The sequence below is a fragment of the Anarhichas minor genome, unplaced genomic scaffold (genome assembly GCF_050575085.1).
Source record: "Anarhichas minor isolate MPS153535 unplaced genomic scaffold, ASM5057508v1 ptg000148l, whole genome shotgun sequence".
Lineage (NCBI taxonomy): Eukaryota > Metazoa > Chordata > Actinopteri > Perciformes > Anarhichadidae > Anarhichas > Anarhichas minor.
The window spans coordinates 357,501-375,443 of record NW_027466594.1 but is presented as its reverse complement, the minus strand read 5'-3'; the positions used below and the strand labels follow the sequence as shown (position 1 = coordinate 375,443).

The following is a 17,943-nucleotide window of genomic DNA, read 5'->3' as shown; positions in this document are numbered from 1 at the left end:
TTTTATTTTTGTTTTCTTCAGGTTAAAGTCTATGTTTCTGGATTAATATTCCTGCTGCATTAATGTGTGTTTATCTACATCCATGAATCATATTCTAGAAGAGATGTAGTACAGTATAAAGTACAATATGTACCTCTGATATGTAGTACAGTATAAAGTACAATAGGTACCTCTGAGATGTAGTACAGTATAAAGTACTATATGTACCTCTGAGATGTAGTACAGTATAAAGTACAATAGGTACCTCTGAGATGTAGCACAGTATAAAGTACAATATGTACCTCTGATATGTAGTACAGTATAAAGTACTATATGTACCTCTGATATGTAGTACAGTATAAAGTACAATATGAACCTCTGATATGTAGTACAGTATAAAGTACTATATGTACCTCTGATATGTAGTACAGTATAAAGTACAATATGAACCTCTGATATGTAGTACAGTATAAAGTACAATATGAACCTCTGATATGTAGTACAGTATAAAGTACAATATGAACCTCTGAGATGTAGTACAGTATAAAGTACAATATGTACCTCTGAGATGTAGTACAGTATAAAGTACTATATGTACCTCTGATATGTAGTACAGTATAAAGTACAATATGTACCTCTGAGATGTAGTACAGTATAAAGTACTATATGTACTTCTGAGGTGTAGTACAGTATAAAGTACAATATGTACCTCTGATATGTAGTACAGTATAAAGTACTATATGTACTTCTGAGATGTTGTACAGTATAAAGTACAATATGTACTTCTGAGATGTAGTACAGTATAAAGTACAATATGTACCTCTGAGATGTAGTACAGTATAAAGTACAATATGTACCTCTGAGATGTAGTACAGTAAAAAGTACAATAGGTACCTCTGAGATGTAGTACAGTAAAAAGTACAATAGGTACCTCTGAGATGTAGTACAGTATAAAGTACAATATGTACCTCTTTACTTTTAATTTCAGGACTCAAATAATATTGAATACACAGTATCTTAGTGATTATATGTACTTCATGTTTTCTTTAGTTCATATTTCTCTTAACATAATATCCACCCTTTCATGTATTATGTATTTTATACTAACAATAATATTCTACATGTGTATAATGATCTCAGTAGCATCAGTTCAGGGACTCCAGATGTGTATTAATGCTTAATGAACCAATGAATACATCTATATGTGTTGACAGCAGCACAGCGTGGACCACTAGAGGGCGTCAGAGTGTTGGACTTGACCAGGTGAGCGTCCGTGTGAAAGCTGCCGTAACGTTCAGGTGAACCCGTCTCACTGTCCAACATGTCTGTCTGCAGAGTTCTGGCGGGCCCCTTTGCCACCATGATCCTGGGGGACCTGGGAGCCGAGGTCATTAAGGTGGAGCGACCCGGTGAGTCGGAGTACAACCCCCCCCCCCCCAAAGGATTGTGGGATTGTTGTATGAGTGTGTGTGTGTGTCGTTGAACAGGTGCAGGCGATGACACCAGAGCTTGGGGCCCCCCGTTTGTCGGAGCAGAGAGCGCCTACTTCCTCAGCGTCAACAGAAACAAGAAAGTGAGTGTGAAGAGAAAATCAATATCATCTCAACGTACGGAGGTGAAGGGGCCTCATGTCGGTGTCTGTGTGTACGGAGGTGAAGGGGCCCCATGAGGGTGTCTGTGTGTACAGAGGTGAAGAGGCCCCATGAGGGTGTCTCTGTGTACGGAGGTGAAGGGGCCCCATGAGGGTGTCTGTGTGTACGGAGGTGAAGAGGCCCCATGAGGGTGTCTCTGTGTGTACGGAGGTGAAGGGGCCCCATGAGGGTGTCCATGTGTACGGAGGTGAAGGGGCCTCATGAGGGTGTCTGTGTGTACGGAGGTGAAGGGGCCCCATGTCGGTGTGTACGGAGGTGCAGGGGCCCCATGAGGGTGTCTCTGTGTGTACGGAGGTGAAGGGGCCCCATGAGGGTGTCTCTGTGTGTACGGAGGTGAAGGGGCCCCATGAGGGTGTCCATGTATACGGAGGTGAAGGGGCCTCATGAGGGTGTCTGTGTGTACGGAGGTGAAGGGGCCCCATGAGGGTGTCCATGTATACGGAGGTGAAGGGGCCTCATGAGGGTGTCTGTGTGTACGGAGGTGAAGGGGCCCCATGAGGGTGTCTCTGTGTGTACGGAGGTGAAGGGGCCCCATGAGGGTGTCTGTGTGTACGGAGGTGAAGGGGCCCCATGAGGGTGTCTCTGTGTGTACGGAGGTGAAGGGGCCCCATGAGGGTGTCTCTGTGTGTACGGAGGTGAAGGGGCCCCATGAGGGTGTCTCTGTGTGTACGGAGGTGAAGGGGCCTCATGAGGGTGTCTGTGTGTACGGAGGTGAAGGGGCCCCATGAGGGTGTCTCTGTGTGTACGGAGGTGAAGGGGCCTCATGAGGGTGTCTCTGTGTGTACGGAGGTGAAGGGGCCCCATGAGGGTGTCTCTGTGTGTACGGAGGTGAAGGGGCCCCATGAGGGTGTCTCTGTGTGTACGGAGGTGAAGGGGCCTCATGAGGGTGTCTGTGTGTACGGAGGTGAAGGGGCCCCATGAGGGTGTCTGTGTGTACGGAGGTGAAGAGGCCCCATGAGGGTGTCTCTGTGTATACGGAGGTGAAGGGGCCTCATGAGGGTGTCTGTGTGTACGGAGGTGAAGGGGCCCCATGAGGGTGTCTCTGTGTGTACGGAGGTGAAGGGGCCCCATGAGGGTGTCTCTGTGTGTACGGAGGTGAAGGGGCCCCATGAGGGTGTCTCTGTGTGTACGGAGGTGAAGGGGCCCCATGAGGGTGTCCATGTATACGGAGGTGAAGGGGCCTCATGAGGGTGTCTGTGTGTACGGAGGTGAAGGGGCCCCATGAGGGTGTCCATGTATACGGAGGTGAAGGGGCCTCATGAGGGTGTCTGTGTGTACGGAGGTGAAGGGGCCCCATGAGGGTGTCTCTGTGTGTACGGAGGTGAAGGGGCCCCATGTCGGTGTCTCATAACGAGCTGCTCTTCTGATTTCAGAGTATTTCTGTGGACCTGAAGCATCCCAGAGGAGCCGGAGTCACCCAGGAGGTACGACTCCCTCAGCTGGTCTCATGTCGGTGAACTCAGACCACACACACACACACACACACACACACACACACACACACACGTATATATTAGGTCAGCTGATACTCCACACTAGGGTTGGGTACCGAAAACCGGTGCCAGTATGGTAGCACCGGTATTTTAGCACCGGTATCGGAAAAAACCCAAACGATACCCATCCCTACTCTACACTGGCCTTCTGTTTAGAGAAAGTTCACTACAGATTGTTCTCGGCTGCTTTTATTGTGAAACTCTTTGACCCTGAAACAGGAAGCTGTTCCTGTTTAAATCTAAGCTTCCTGTTTCTTTGACCAATGATTTAGTTCTCCGTCTGCTAAACTAAAGAACATTTATCCAGAGACTCTACAAAATAAAACACACATCTGACTGGACACAAGTCTAACCCTGAGTCCACTATATCTATGTGTGTGTGTGTGTGTGTGTGTGTGTGTGTGTGTGTGTGTGTCAGCTTGCAGGTGTGTGTGACGTGCTGGTGGAGAACTACCTCCCAGGGAAGCTGCACCAGATGTATTTAGGATACGAGCAGCTGAGCAGACTGAACCCCCGACTCATCTACTGCTCCATATCAGGTACTGTCTCCTCACCGTCTCCTCACCGTCTCCTCACTGTCTCCTCGCCGTCTCCTCACTGTCTCCTCACTGTCTCCTCGCCGTCTCCTCTCCGTCTCCTCACCGCCTCCTCACCGTCTCCCTACGTCTCCTTACTGTCTCCTCACCCTCTCCTCACCGTCTCCTTACTGTCTCCTCACCGTATCCTCACCGTCTCCTTACTGTCTCCTTACTGTCTCCTTACTGCCTCCTTACTGTCTCCTCACCCTCTCCTCACCGTCTCCTTACTGTCTCCTCACTGTCTCCTCACCGTCTCCTTACTGTCTCCTTACTGTCTCCTTACTGTCTCCTTACTGCCTCCTTACTGTCTCCTCACCCTCTCCTCACCGCCTCCTCACCGTCTCCTCACCGTCTCCTCACCGTCTCCTTACTGTCTCCTTACCGCCTCCTTACCGCCTCCTTACTGTCTCCTCACCGCCTCCTTACTGTCTCCTCACCGTCTCCTCACCGTCTCCTTACTGTCTCCTCACCGTCTCCTTACTGTCTCCTTACTGTCTCCTCACCCTCTCCTCACCGTCTCCTTACTGTCTCCTCACTGTCTCCTCACCGTCTCCTTACTGTCTCCTTACTGTCTCCTCACCGTATCCTCACCGTCTCCTTACTGCCTCCTCACTGTCTCCTCACCGCCTCCTCACCGTCTCCTTACTGTCTCCTTACTGTCTCCTTACTGCCTCCTTACTGTCTCCTCACCCTCTCCTCACCATCTCCTTACTGTCTCCTTACTGCCTCCTCACTGTCTCCTCACCGCCTCCTCACCGTCTCCTTACTGTCTCCTTACCGCCTCCTTACTGTCTCCTCACCCTCTCCTCACCACCTCCTCACCGTCTCCTCACCGCCTCCTTACTGTCTCCTCACGTCTCCTCACGTCTCCTCACCGTCTCCTTACTGTCTCCTCACCGTCTCCTCACGTCTCCTCACCGTCTCCTCACCGTCTCCTTACTGTCTCCTCACCGTCTCCTTACCGCCTCCTTACTGTCTCCTTAGATCAGATCAGATCAGATCAGATCAGATTAGATAGGTTAGGTTAGATACTGTATTAATCCCCAGTGGGGAAACTCATTTGCCACCCAAAGACTCACACAGAGGACACAGAGGACACAGAGGACACAGAGGACACAGAGGACACAGAGGACACAGTCCACAACAGACAGAAACACATTACTGCTTCCATGGTGAGCAACATGCTGAAGATGTCCTGAGGGGGGCGCTGCAGGAGAACTCATGTTCCTTCAGTCCATCGGAGACTTTAGGACGACTTTCATCAGTCAGGATCAGCTCTGATCATCCTGAGAGGACGTGTATATAGATATAGATATAGATATAGATATAGATATCTATATCTATATCTATAGATATATTTATATGATTTTCATTTGTTTTTAGAAACTTCAGAAACAGGAAGTCTTAAAAATCTTCATTTGAGTAAATATTTATCATCAAAATCAAATAGTTCTACAGGATGTTCAACCTTTGTGTCTTTATAACACATGTAATAATTATATTTCTGACTCGTTTAAATGTATCCGGATGGTTTAAACATTCACTGTTTCTGCTCTACCTTCGTCACTCCCACATTCGTTCCTCCTCCTCATCCTCCCGTCCGTTAAGAACAGACTACATTACCCAGGAGGCCTCATTAAGCCGCAGAAGGAGGCTGCAGTGGGCAGATAACCCTCTGCTGTCAGTCAGTAACGGAGGTGATGATGTCAGAGGGCAGCGCTGCTCCAGCTCACTCGCCGTGTGATGACGTCATGAGAGGAACTCACTGGAATGTTTCAGAACATCCATCTGGTTGTTTGGTCACAGCTTCAGACTCAACACTCAGCTGGAATGTGCTTTTTCCTGGAAGAGGACGGTGGTTTGATTCCCCCTGTGTTTCCTCCTCAGGCAGTAATCTGTGTGTGTGTGTGTGTGTGTGTGTGTGTGTGTGTGTGTGTGTGTGTGTGTGTGTGTGTGTGTGTGTGTGTGTGTGTGTGTGTGTGTGTGTGTGTGTGTGTGTGTGTGTGTGTGTGTGTGTGTGTCCAGGCTACGGACAGACCGGTCCTCAGTCTCAGAGTCCCGGCTACGACTCCATCGCCTCTGCCGTGTCGGGGATGATGCACATCACGGGCCCGGAGGTCAGTCTGCTCTTCTGTGTTCTGTAATGTGTCCGTCTGTCCACCTCCACACACACACACACACACACACACACACACACACACACATCTTCCTACACTGTGCTGGTGCTTCCTGCTCTCCAGAGGATGAACCCGTGAGGCTTCAATGACTCCGGACCATTAACAGACTTTTTAGTGACGGGAAACAAGAAGCACACGTTTGGGTCAACAGACACTTATTTACCTTCGACCAGGACGTCATGTTCTCAGCTCCTGACACGATACTTCACATTACATTCACGTCGTTTAGGAAAGATCCCGACTGAATGGAACGCCCCGTCAAATTAAAAGCATCAACTCAAAACAGCTACCGTGTTGTTAAATACAACACATCTTCTTTGTAGCGTCCTCGTCGTTTCCACACTACGGCTTTAAGCTCACGAACACGTCAAAGTCAGGAGAACCGCTTCCCAATCTGGGAAATGGTTCGTCCGAGGAGCACCTGAATGCACCTAATTGCACCTGATTGCACCTGAATGCACCACCGTCTGACCGTCGTCCTCGTTCTCTTCTACACGGCTCCAGTGTCGGTGTGTTTGTGTCCAGCACAGATCTGCAGGTTGTATGATGCAGCTGTTACTGTGTGCCTCACTCTGTCACCCTTCCCATGATGCAATGCTTCTGCCGGCAGGGCGGTGAGCCGGTCCGTCCGGGCGTCGCCATGACGGACCTGGCGACGGGGCTGTACGCACACGGAGCCGTCATGGCCGCCCTGCTGCAGAGACACAGGACGGGGAGGGGAGCTCACATCGACTGTAACCTGCTGTCTGCACAGGTGAGAGAGTGTGTGTGTGTGTGTGTGTGTGTGTGTGTAACCTGCTGTCTGCACAGGTGAGAGAGTGTGTGTGTGTGTGTGTGTGTGTGTGTGTGTGTGTGTAACCTGCTGTCTGCACAGGTGAGAGAGTGTGTGTGTGTGTGTGTGAGTGTGTGTGTGTGTGTGTGTGAGTGTGTGTGTGTGTGTGTGTGAGTGTGTGTGTAACCTGCTGTCTGCACAGGTGAGAGAGTGTGTGTGTGTGTGTGTGTGTGTGTGAGTGTGTGTGTGTGTAACCTGCTGTCTGCACAGGTGAGAGAGAGTGTGTGTGTGACATAGACATAGATAGATATAGAGATAGATATAGAGATGGATAGATATAGATAGATATAGATAGATATAGATAGATATAGATAGATAGAGATAGATATAGAGATAGATAGATATAGAGATGGATAGATATAGATATAGATAGATAAAGAGATGAAGATAGATATAGATAGATATAGAGATAGATAGATATATAGCTAGATGAAGATAGATATAGATAGATATAGATAAAGAGATGAAGATAGATATAGATAGATAAAGAGATGAAGATAGATATAGATAGATAGAGATAGATATAGAGATAGATAGATATAGATATAGATAGATAAAGAGATGAAGATAGATATAGATAGATAGAGATAGATATAGAGATAGATAGATATAGATATAGATAGATAAAGAGATGACGATATATCTACTTGATAGATTTGACTCCAGCACAAACCCAAAAAGTGAAACGAAGGCTGTAATTGTTTTGTCGAGGCTGTGAGGTCTCGATCTCTGTGGTCGACTCCCACGGCTGCTACACATAAAATACCCACAATCCACCACTCCCCCCCCCCCCCCCCCCGCCCCCCCACAGTGCATTCCTGTACGGAGTGCTGGGCCCACAGGCACGTCGACCACAGAGCGGTGGGACCAGAGAGGAACAATGAGAGCCCCTCAGAGGTTTAAGCTGAGTTTGGGTTGGCTGTCAGGGGACATCTAACCGTTACCAACCAATCAGAGGTCACGGTTGTGTCTCTGTGAGCCTCCTGCTGGTCCTGGAACAGCTGTAAACATCAGGAGGAGCTCCACACCAAAGGCTGACGAGTCACAAGTCCTAAGTTCAGCTTTAAACGGCGGTGGTTTTGTTGAGGAAACGGCTCAGTCATGCAGGAACCTTTTGAAGAGGAGAAACAGCCTGGAAGGCTTTTCCCAAAGAGACCAGAAGAGAAGATGTTGTTCTTTGTCTGGTCAAAGTAAAACATGGAGAACATCTGTCAGAGCAGCGTGTGAAGCCCACATCTCTTAAACCTGACCAAGTGTTCAGCTACATCTTCACATCTTTCATCACTCTACACACCAAAGAAGACTCGGTGGCTAGCCTCGTACTAGCAACGGCTCACAAAGAGAAGCTAGCTGACACAAAGAGCTGCCACCTGTCAATCACAGTAAGCCCCGCCCTAAAGCATCCCCTGCTTTATGGTCTGTGTGACTCTAAATGGACCATAATGTACTAAATGAACATCATGCTGTATTGAAGAAGACTTGAAACTAGAGATTGAGACCATAAACTCATGTTTACAATGTTTACTGAGGTAATAAATCAAGAGAGAAGTAGAGTCATTTTCTCATAGACTTCTATACAACCAGAGGAGTCGCCCCCTGGTGGACACTAGAGAGAATGCAGCTTTAACATATGAAGCACTGACTGTCTGTGGTACAAACAGTACAGCTGCTGCTTTATCTACGTCTAGATGATGTTATTTTCAGTGTTGATGGAGCAAGTTACAAGTTAAAGAGAAAGAGAAAGACGTGCAGAGTTACAGTGAGGATCATGATCGTGTTCTGTGACGTGAGGGAAGTCCTCTTCAGTGAAAGGACCAACGTTCATGTGGATTTATTTGGTGTCTAATCGACCTTGTTTCGTTTGGCCACGTTGTGTGTAAGACACAAATAAAGCAAGTTGACTGAGAGCCAGGTGAGTATTGTGTGTGTTGGTAGTGTAGGACGGGAGCTCGGGTCCTCGTGGAGCTCTTTGAAGAGACTCGTGTGGATCTGTGAACACGTTCTGCTCATTGACGGCCCGTCAGAGGCCTATCGTGCCTCATGTGTACCATTGTGTCTGTAATGAGGTGTTGGTGACTCACAGCGTGAGGATCGGACCAGAACGAGACTCGAGGCCGATCACGGTTCACCAGGAGGGACAGAGATCTGTCCGCAGGTTCTTTAGCTGCTAGTAAATCCAGAGAGGTTGTTGAGGGCCGAGGGCGAAGCCGCCGGGTTGATTTCCAGCGGTTTTGCGGTTTTTCAGCGTCGGGAGGAAGGAAAGAGTTTGTGTTTCTGTTTGTTCCTTCAGGAAGAAGAGTGAAGACGACCTCCAACATCAGAGGGAGGACCAGGCTGATGACAGCTCACATTTAATGTCTCTCTCTCTCTCTCTCTCTCTCTGTTTGTCTCTCTGTCTCTGTCTCTCTCTCTCTCTGAGTGGAAGGAGCACGGAGCTGAAGGAGCGTGGTTGTGAGAGCGATACTAGTGATTTTTCGCCATTTTTCTTCACTGGGTAATGTTGGGTATGGTAGTGTAGTGTAGTGTAGTGTGTAGGGTTCACGGGGTTTGTGAGCACATTTAGGGGGTTTTAGGGTCTTTGTTTGTGGGGGTTTGCAGCTGATCAGCGCGAGCTGTCGGCTGCTAAACGCCACCATGGGCCTGACGGATTTGACCAGGAAGCACGGGGTGAAGTTCCCGCCGCTGTTCTGGTGTTCAGTGGAGGAATCAGCCTGGCAGAGGGGGAGCTTGTCGGCCACAGCTGCGTGAAGTCTGCAGCGCGGATGAACAACGCTGTGGTCATCTTTTTAAATAGTTTAGAAGCTGCGGAAGTGGTGTTGCAGCACGGGATCGAGGTGGGTGAACACTTCCTGCACGTTTACCCTCTCAGCTCACCAGCAGTAAAAGTCACTGTGTCCAACGTTCCTCCGTTTATTAGAAACGATGCCATAATCAGAGAGCTGTCCAAACACGGGAAGGTGGTGTCTCCGGTTAGGAGAATGTCCTCTGGTTTTAAAACTCCGCTGTTAAAACACGTGGTGTCTCACAGGAGACATGTCCTCAAGGTCAACCTCGTGTTCAAACTCACAGTAGAGGACTTTGATTATGTAACCTTTGCAAAGACGGACGATTTTAAATGTTACAGCTGTGGGAAAGAAGGACATCAGAGCAGAGCTTGTCCTGGGGAAAACGGTTCTCATAAAGACCAGAACCAGAAAGGTACTGAGGAGGGCAGAGGGGACAAGCAGGACGGACAAGAGGGAGCAAGTGGATTACAGGAGGCGAGGGTGGAGGAGACGGGTGGGGCCCAAGAGGTGAGGGTGGAGGAAACAAGTGTGGCCCAGGAGGTGAGGGTGGAGGAGACTAGTGGATTACAGGAGGTGAGGGAGAGAACTGGAGGACAGGTGGAGTCAGGTAGTGAGGTAGACATGGAGGAAGACGAGGAGCAACTCGAAGCCCCTCAGCTGAAGAGGAAAAAGGGAGGAAATAGTGGAAGCTCACAGGCCAAAAAAGTGGCAACGACAAGAAGTATAGGAGCAGCAGAGTGTGAGTCCAGTCTGGAGGAGGACTCTGAGTCCAGTCTGGAGGAGGACTCTGAGTTAAGTCGGGAGGAGGGCGCTGCTGCTGACAGTGAGCCCTCTAAACACGGTGCTGGCAGCTGTAGGAGCTCTAGAGACTACAGCGTGGAGAAGATAAAGGAGTATCTGAGGAGGAGTAAGAACGTGAGAGGAGCCAAAGTGGAGGACTACCTCTCTGACAAAGAGAAGCTCTCCAGCTCTGCCAGAGCTCACATGAGGAGCAAGGACAGAGGAGGTCTCACTCAGCAGGAAGGCTTCAGACTGAAGAAGATAGTTCACAAAGTGAACAAAGAACTGAACAAAGATGGAGCTCAGTGAGGAAAAGATATCACAGTCTAAAGACAATCAAAGACACGGTTCTGTTTGTTGGACTTTATTTGTTTAACCGTTTTAAATGATAAAGAAACATGTTCAAAGAAAATAAAGGTTTTCTAAAAATCAAAAAATCAAATAAAAAATCAGTTTGTCTCTCTCTCTCTCTCTCTCTGTGTCTCTCTCTGTGTCTCTCTCTCTCTCTCTCTCTGTGTCTCTCTCTGTCTCTCTCTGTGTCTCTCTCTGTCTCTCTCTGTGTCTCTCTCTGTCTCTCTCTGTCTCTCTGTCTCTCTCTCTCTCAGGTTTCCTGTCTCACCCATATTGCTGCTAACTATCTGAACTCGGGGAAGGAGGCGAGGCGCTGGGGGACGGCCCATGAGAGCATCGTACCTTATCAGGTAACACCCTCGATCAGCTGAGCTCTGTGTTTGATCTCCAGCAACACATTTCTGCAGATGAATGTAGAATCTGAAGGACAAGATTCTGGTCTCAGAAGCGATCTGGTTTCTGTTTGTTAGTCCGAGTAGTGTCGACCAATCACGTCGGGGCTTTGGTTGGCTGCGGGAGATAAAAGAGGAGGAGCACGTTGGGACTGTAACCAACGATCACGACGTCGTACAGGAAGTCTCGATCGTTGTCACCAGAGGATACATCTAATTGTAGTCGTAGTAGAATGGGACAGTGAAGTACTTTCACTGCAGTAAAAGTACTAATACCACAGTTTAGAAATACTCTGTAAGAAGTAAAAGTCCTGCAATCAAAATGTTACTTTGTAAAAGTACAAAAGTATCATCATAATAGACTTAAAGTACTCATTATGCAGAATAACATCTGTTATATTATTGATGCATTCATGTGTTCATCACTTTAAATGTGGAGCTCATTTTATACTGCTGGTAGTTTAATCTACAATAACACAGTTCATTAAAAATCAGAATTAAGCTTTAAAAATAGTGAAAAGAACAATATTTCCCTCTTAAATGTCGTATGCTTGCAGTATAAAACAGCACCAAGTACCTCAAAAAATACACTAAACCTCTTGATTCATATCTTTGTTTTTCTATCAAGTAAACACAACATGATGTTTTCTGGGAAGTGCGTCAGATAAATGTTTCAGTTTTTCCACCAATAAAACCAGGAGATTTCAGACTGATCTGTTGATTTCTTTATCACGACTTTCCTTTCCTGAGCTATAAAATATAATCTGAAAGTCGTTAAATTCTCTGTCCTGATCACCGGTTTATTGAAAACATCCGCGACTCTAATAAATCACATTTCTCTCGTCCCTCAGTGTCTCTGTGGTGTCGTTAAAACGAGAGTTATCGTCTTTCTGCGCAACACAGAAACTCAAAGCATGCAGGGCGTCGGCTGGACCATTCACAATAAGAGCATGGAGACGAAAACGCAAATGAAGCCACACAGGAAACACTGAAGCATGTCGAATAAAACGTAGAACTAAAGAAGAGGTGATGCAGAAGGTTCTCTGGTCACATCTTCTGTTATAACACCTGACAACATGTGACATCACCTGGTTTTCACTGGACAGGAAGGAGATGAAATACCGTCATCTGACAAGGAACTAAAGCTGTCACACAAATGTAGAGCAATACAAAGTACAACATGTACCTCTGAGATGTAGTACAGTAAAAAGTACAATATATACCTCTGAGATGTAGCTGAACAGTAGAACTCTATGGTGACTTCATGAATGAGCCGAGCTGAACAGTAGAACTCTATGGTGATTTCATGAATGAGCCGAGCTGAACAGTAGAACTCTATGGTGACTTCATGAATGAGCCGAGCTGAACAGTAGAACTCTATGGTGATTTCATGAATGAGCCGAGCTGAACAGTAGAACTTTATGGTGACTTCATGAATGAGCCGAGCTGAGCAGTAGAACTCTATGCTGACTTCATGAATGAGCCGAGCTGAACAGTAGAACTCTATGGTGACTTCATGAATGAGCCGAGCTGAACAGTAGAACTCTATGGTGACTTCATGAATGAGCCGAGCTGAACAGTATAACTTTATGGTGATTTCATGAATGAGCCGAGCTGAACATTAGAACTCTATGGTGACTTCATGAATGAGCCGAACTGAACAGTAGAACTCTATGGTGATTTCATGAATGAGCCGAGCTGAACAGTAGAACTCTATGGTGACTTCATGAATGAGCCTAGCTGAACAGTAGAACTCTATGGTGACTTCATGAATGAGCCGAGCTGAACAGTAGAACTCTATGGTGACTTTATGAATGAGCCGAGCTGAGCAGTAGAACTCTATGGTGACTTCATGAATGAGCCGAGCTGAACAGTAGAACTCTATGGTGACTTCATGAATGAGCCGAGCTGAACAGTAGAACTCTATGCTGACTTCATGAATGAGCCGAGCTGAACAGTAGAACTCTATGCTGACTTCATGAATGAGCCGAGCTGAGCAGTAGAACTCTATGGTGACTTCATGAATGAGCCGAGCTGAACAGTAGAACTCTATGGTGACTTCATGAATGAGCTGAGCTGAACAGTAGAACTCTATGGGGACCAGAACCAAAGTCTCAGGGATCTCTTCAGACTCCTATGAACAAACCTGACAGAGATCTTTGAGATTCATTTTCCTGATTCACATCAGAGTGAGTCCTTATGTTTGAGTCTGCTTCACTTTAGTGCCTGAGGGAGACGTTACTGAGTTGTTACGGCGGTTCAGGACTCATGTGGACTCATTAAGCCTTCAGATAGACCGTCAGCTCCTCCTGATGTCGGCTCCATTCTTGTGGTCGTTCGTCTCTCAGCAGCCGGAGTGTTATTGTCCAGCACTCGGATCTAATCCTCGTGTGAACCGCCTTACCCACAATGCCGCGCTCCGGAGATGAAAAGCGCATAAGCGGGACGGGTTCTTCAGAGATCAGCACGGTTTGAAACAACATAATTATTGGTGTGTTTCTGCGGTTGCGGCTGCGTGAGGAAGACGTTGGAGCTGAAGAAGTCATCCGCCCCCACTTCTTAAAGTTCACAACTGATTTCTGAGACGGGTCAATCTAAAGCTCCCAAAACTGAGACATCCCCCGAGTCAAAGAAGAGACACGAGAGACATGAAGGAAGAGTTCAACTCCCACACAAGAGGGACAGACAACATGTACCTCTGAGAGGTAGTACAGGAAAAAGTACAATATCTACCTACTTTATACAGTACTACCTCTCAGAGGTACATATTGTACTTTATACAGTACTACCTCTCAGAGGTACATATTGTACTTTATACAGTACTACCTCTCAGAGGTACATATTGTACTTTATACTGTACTACCTCTCAGAGGTACATATTGTACTTTATACAGTACTACCTCTCAGAGGTACATATTGTACTTTATACAGTACTACCTCTCAGAGGTACATATTGTACTTTATACTGTACTACCTCTCAGAGGTACATATTGTACTTTATACAGTACTACCTCTCAGAGGTACATATTGTACTTTATACTGTACTACCTCTCAGAGGTACATATTGTACTTTATACAGTACTACCTCTCAGAGGTCACTGTACTACTGTACTACATCTCTCTGCTCTGATGTTACACTGTGAGACTGAAGAGGAGCTAACAGCTACAGAGCTGCGTAGAGACGTAGATAAGAAACGTTGAGCTTTAATCCTTTGTAAGGGTGCAGAAGTCGGTCTGACCGCACCGCCGGTCCTCTCTGGGGGTTTTGTGGATGAACGTCCCCTCGTAGTCCCCCCCCCCCCCCCCTCTGGTGGACTGTGTTACCCACAACTCCCTGGGGCCGGGGATGAAAGCGAGGCGGCGGTCGGAGCCGAGCGCTGAGAGCAGAGTGACTAAAGGGTTAGTGGTCTGAGGACACACTCAGCACTGGTGTCTGTGTGTGTGTGTGTGTGTGTGTGTGTGTGTGTGTGTGTGTGTGTGTGTGTGTGTGTGTGTGTGTGTGTGTGTGTGTGTGTGTGTGTGTGTGTGTGTGTGTGAGATGCATGACAGCAGCTCTTGTTCTTCTTTCATGTGGCCACCAGTTTTTATTACAAGCAATTGTGAGGAAAGAGAGGAGGAGAAAGTACAGAAAGAGGAAGAAGGGAAGGACAGACAGAAGGTAGAGGAGAGGAGGCAGGAGAAGTGTCCTTCCTCCAGATGTTCTCCTCAGGCGTGCTTCAGCTTATTAAACCTCTTATGGAGCTCATGTGGGACAGATTCACCTCCATCTCTAGAGCTATTTAATCACATGTAATGAATACATGTACGGTCCAGGAGGACATGGAGGTGATGTGAGGACCAGATATCTCTGTGATGCTCATCATTAGAACGCTTCTGCTGACATGAACGTTCTGTGTTTCAGGGCTTCACAACCAAAGACGGACATCTCGTGGTGGCTGCAGGCAACGACAAACAGTTCATCAACGTCTGTAATGTGAGTCTCTGTACATGTACATCTGAACAAGTACTGAAGTACACATGTACACATGTACACAGGTACACAGGTACGTACACAGGTACACAGGTACACATGTACACAGGTACACAGGTACACAGGTACACATGCTCGCAGGTATGTAAATATATATGTACAGCGATACATGAAGTTCTTTTAAAGATATAATGTGCAGAAAATCCATGAGTGTATTTGATCTTTTATGATAATAATCTGTTTTAATAATCTGTATTAACTTGTGTGTTTACAGGTTCTGCATCTGAAGGAGCTCACAAACAAACCAGAGTACAAAACCAACACGCTGAGAGTCCAACACCGTAAAGAACTGCTGCACACACTGTCACAGAGGTACACACACACACACACACACACACACACACACACACACACACACACACACACACACACACACACTGTCACAGAGGTACACACACACACACACATACACACACACACTGCCACAGAGGTACACACACACACACACTGTCACAGAGGTACACACACACACACACACTGTCACAGAGGTACACACACACACTGTCACAGAGGTACACACACACTGTCACAGAGGTACACACACACACACTGTCACAGAGGTACACACACACACACTGTCACAGAGGTACACACACACACACACACTGTCACAGAGGTACACACACACTGTCACAGAGGTACACACACACACACTGTCACAGAGGTACACACACACACACACACTGTCACAGAGGTACACACACACACACTGTCACAGAGGTACACACACACACACACACTGTCACAGAGGTACACACACACTGTCACAGAGGTACACACACACACACACTGTCACAGAGGTACACACACACACACAGTCACAGAGGTACACACACACACTGTCACAGAGGTACACACACACACACACTGTCACAGAGGTACACACACACACACTGTCACAGAGGTACACACACACACTGTCACAGAGGTACACACACACACACAGTCACAGAGGTACACACACACACTGTCACAGAGGTACACACACTGTCACAGAGGTACACACACACACTGTCACAGAGGTACACACAGACACACAGACAGACACACACACACACGGACAGACAGACAAAAAATGTCCGCTTAATAAATAAAAAAAACTGCAATAACGCGCGATAAAATAAATGTTGGCATTAATTAGTTAACGCGTTAATAACGCGATAATAACGTGTTAATAACGCGATAATAACGCGTTAACCTGCTCAGCACTATTATTATGTTATTTATTTTGTTTTGATGATAGTTTACTTCTCTCTCAGGTTTCTGCAGGAGAAGACAGCTGATTGGCTGAGGAGGTTTGAGGGCGCCGGTGTTCCTGTCGGACCAATCAACAGCATCCAGGAAGTCTTCTCTGATCCACAGGTCAGTCAATAGTAAACATATATGTATATGTGTACACATATATGTGTATGTATATGTATATATATGTTGTCACTGCAACACAAAGGAGATGTTTCATTTACCCATTTAGCAGAAAACATATTAAGTTTGAAGATGATGTTCCTAAGTCATTCTTTGAATTGATTGGGACTCAAAGTAATAATGTAAAACCATTAGAGTTTCCATCAGTTTATTAATACGGACATCAAATGCCCTTCTAAATAAAAACAGTTTTGTCCCAAAACCTGAGACTTGAAACTAGAGATTGAGACCATAAACTCATGTTTACAATGTTGACTGAGGTAATAAATCAAGAGAGAAGTAGAGTCATTTTCTCATAGACTTCTATACAACCAGAGGAGTCGCCCCCTGGTGGACACTAGAGAGAATGCAGCTTTAACACGTGAAGAACCGGAGGTTGTCTCCTGGTGTGAACAGTTTCTCTTTGAAAATGAGACACAGCTGTGGTATCGAGGTTAACGGACGCACCTGAAGTGAACACAGGTGTGTGTGTGTGTGTGTGTGTGTGTGTGTGTGTGTGTGTGTGTGTGTGTGTGTGTGTGTGTGTGTGTGTGTGTGTGTGTGTGTGTGTGTGTGTGTGTGTGTGTGTGTGTGTGTGTGTGTGTGTGTGTGCGTGCGCAGCAGCAAATGAAACACAAAAGAAATGAATCACATGGCGAGCCTTTTTCTTTCTTTCTCTGAAATAAAAACAAACTCCTTGATTAGCGGCCCAGTCGTCTGCCCTCTCATCCAATCAGCTGTGAGGATCCTTAGCCCCGCCTCCTCCCCATGACTCCCATTTGTTTTCATCAGCGGTGGGCTGTGGCCGGCTGACCATCTGTTGGATGTGAGTGTGCGTTTCCATCAGCTTCTGTCACGTTAGCGTTGATGTAGAGACTCGTTGGCCTCGTCTGAACTCGTCGTTTCGCTCTCTTAAAGACACACGTCCTTAAAGTTCAGTGATGTCACGAGGGAAACTTATCGAGTCGGCGTAGGAAGGAGCTGGACGTGGACTCTGACTCGGGAGACCTCTGTTCACGTCAACGTTGACTCGTTTTGATTCACAGCCGTCACTTCAATAACGTAACAAGTTAGTTTCACTTCACCGCGTGTTTAAACACTGCGACCGTGATCCTGGAGAGAAAAACGGTTCCGTTGGTCAAATGATGTAACGGTGCTGTGTGTGATGCTAAGCTAACATTAGCATGCGTGTCACGCAGGAGACAAACGTGTGACTCCTGTCCGTCCTCCCTGTCTGTGAACGTTCTGAGGACAACAGATCCCATCACCACCTGGCTGTGAAAGCTATGACTCAGTGTGTGTGTGTGTGTGTGTGTGTGTGTGTGTGTGGGTGTGTGTGTGTGTGTGTCCAGCCCATCTGCCTCTTTAATCCTGCTGCACCAACTTGTTTTCAACTGAGTTAGGACACACACACACACACACACACACACACACACACACACACACACCTGTGAGTGCTGACTGGTGATACAGATGCTTCCACACATCTGGA

The 17,943-nt window shown here is 47.0% G+C and overlaps 1 protein-coding gene across 4 annotated transcripts in view; it reads left to right on the top strand.

Annotated features, from left to right (window-relative positions):
• sugct (succinyl-CoA:glutarate-CoA transferase) overlaps nt 1-17,943 on the top strand; it is a 46,966-nt gene that overhangs the window by 2,678 nt on the left and 26,345 nt on the right. For 3 of the 4 annotated variants that reach the window (XR_012952112.1, XR_012952111.1, XM_076085292.1), the window contains exons 2-12: nt 1,194-1,242; nt 1,315-1,388; nt 1,467-1,552; nt 3,005-3,055; nt 3,543-3,663; nt 5,728-5,819; nt 6,490-6,633; nt 10,883-10,978; nt 14,922-14,993; nt 15,265-15,362; nt 16,310-16,412. Coding sequence is in view for 2 of the 4 variants with exons in the window: in XM_076085292.1 (XP_075941407.1) it covers nt 1,194-1,242; nt 1,315-1,388; nt 1,467-1,552; nt 3,005-3,055; nt 3,543-3,663; nt 5,728-5,819; nt 6,490-6,633; nt 10,883-10,978; nt 14,922-14,993; nt 15,265-15,362; nt 16,310-16,412 (986 nt within the window). In the remaining 2 variants the exon portion in view is untranslated. The remainder of the gene's footprint in view (nt 1-1,193; nt 1,243-1,314; nt 1,389-1,466; nt 1,553-3,004; nt 3,056-3,542; nt 3,664-5,727; nt 5,820-6,489; nt 6,634-10,882; nt 10,979-14,921; nt 14,994-15,264; nt 15,363-16,309; nt 16,413-17,943) is intronic. The other variant, XM_076085294.1, reaches the window with a different exon arrangement.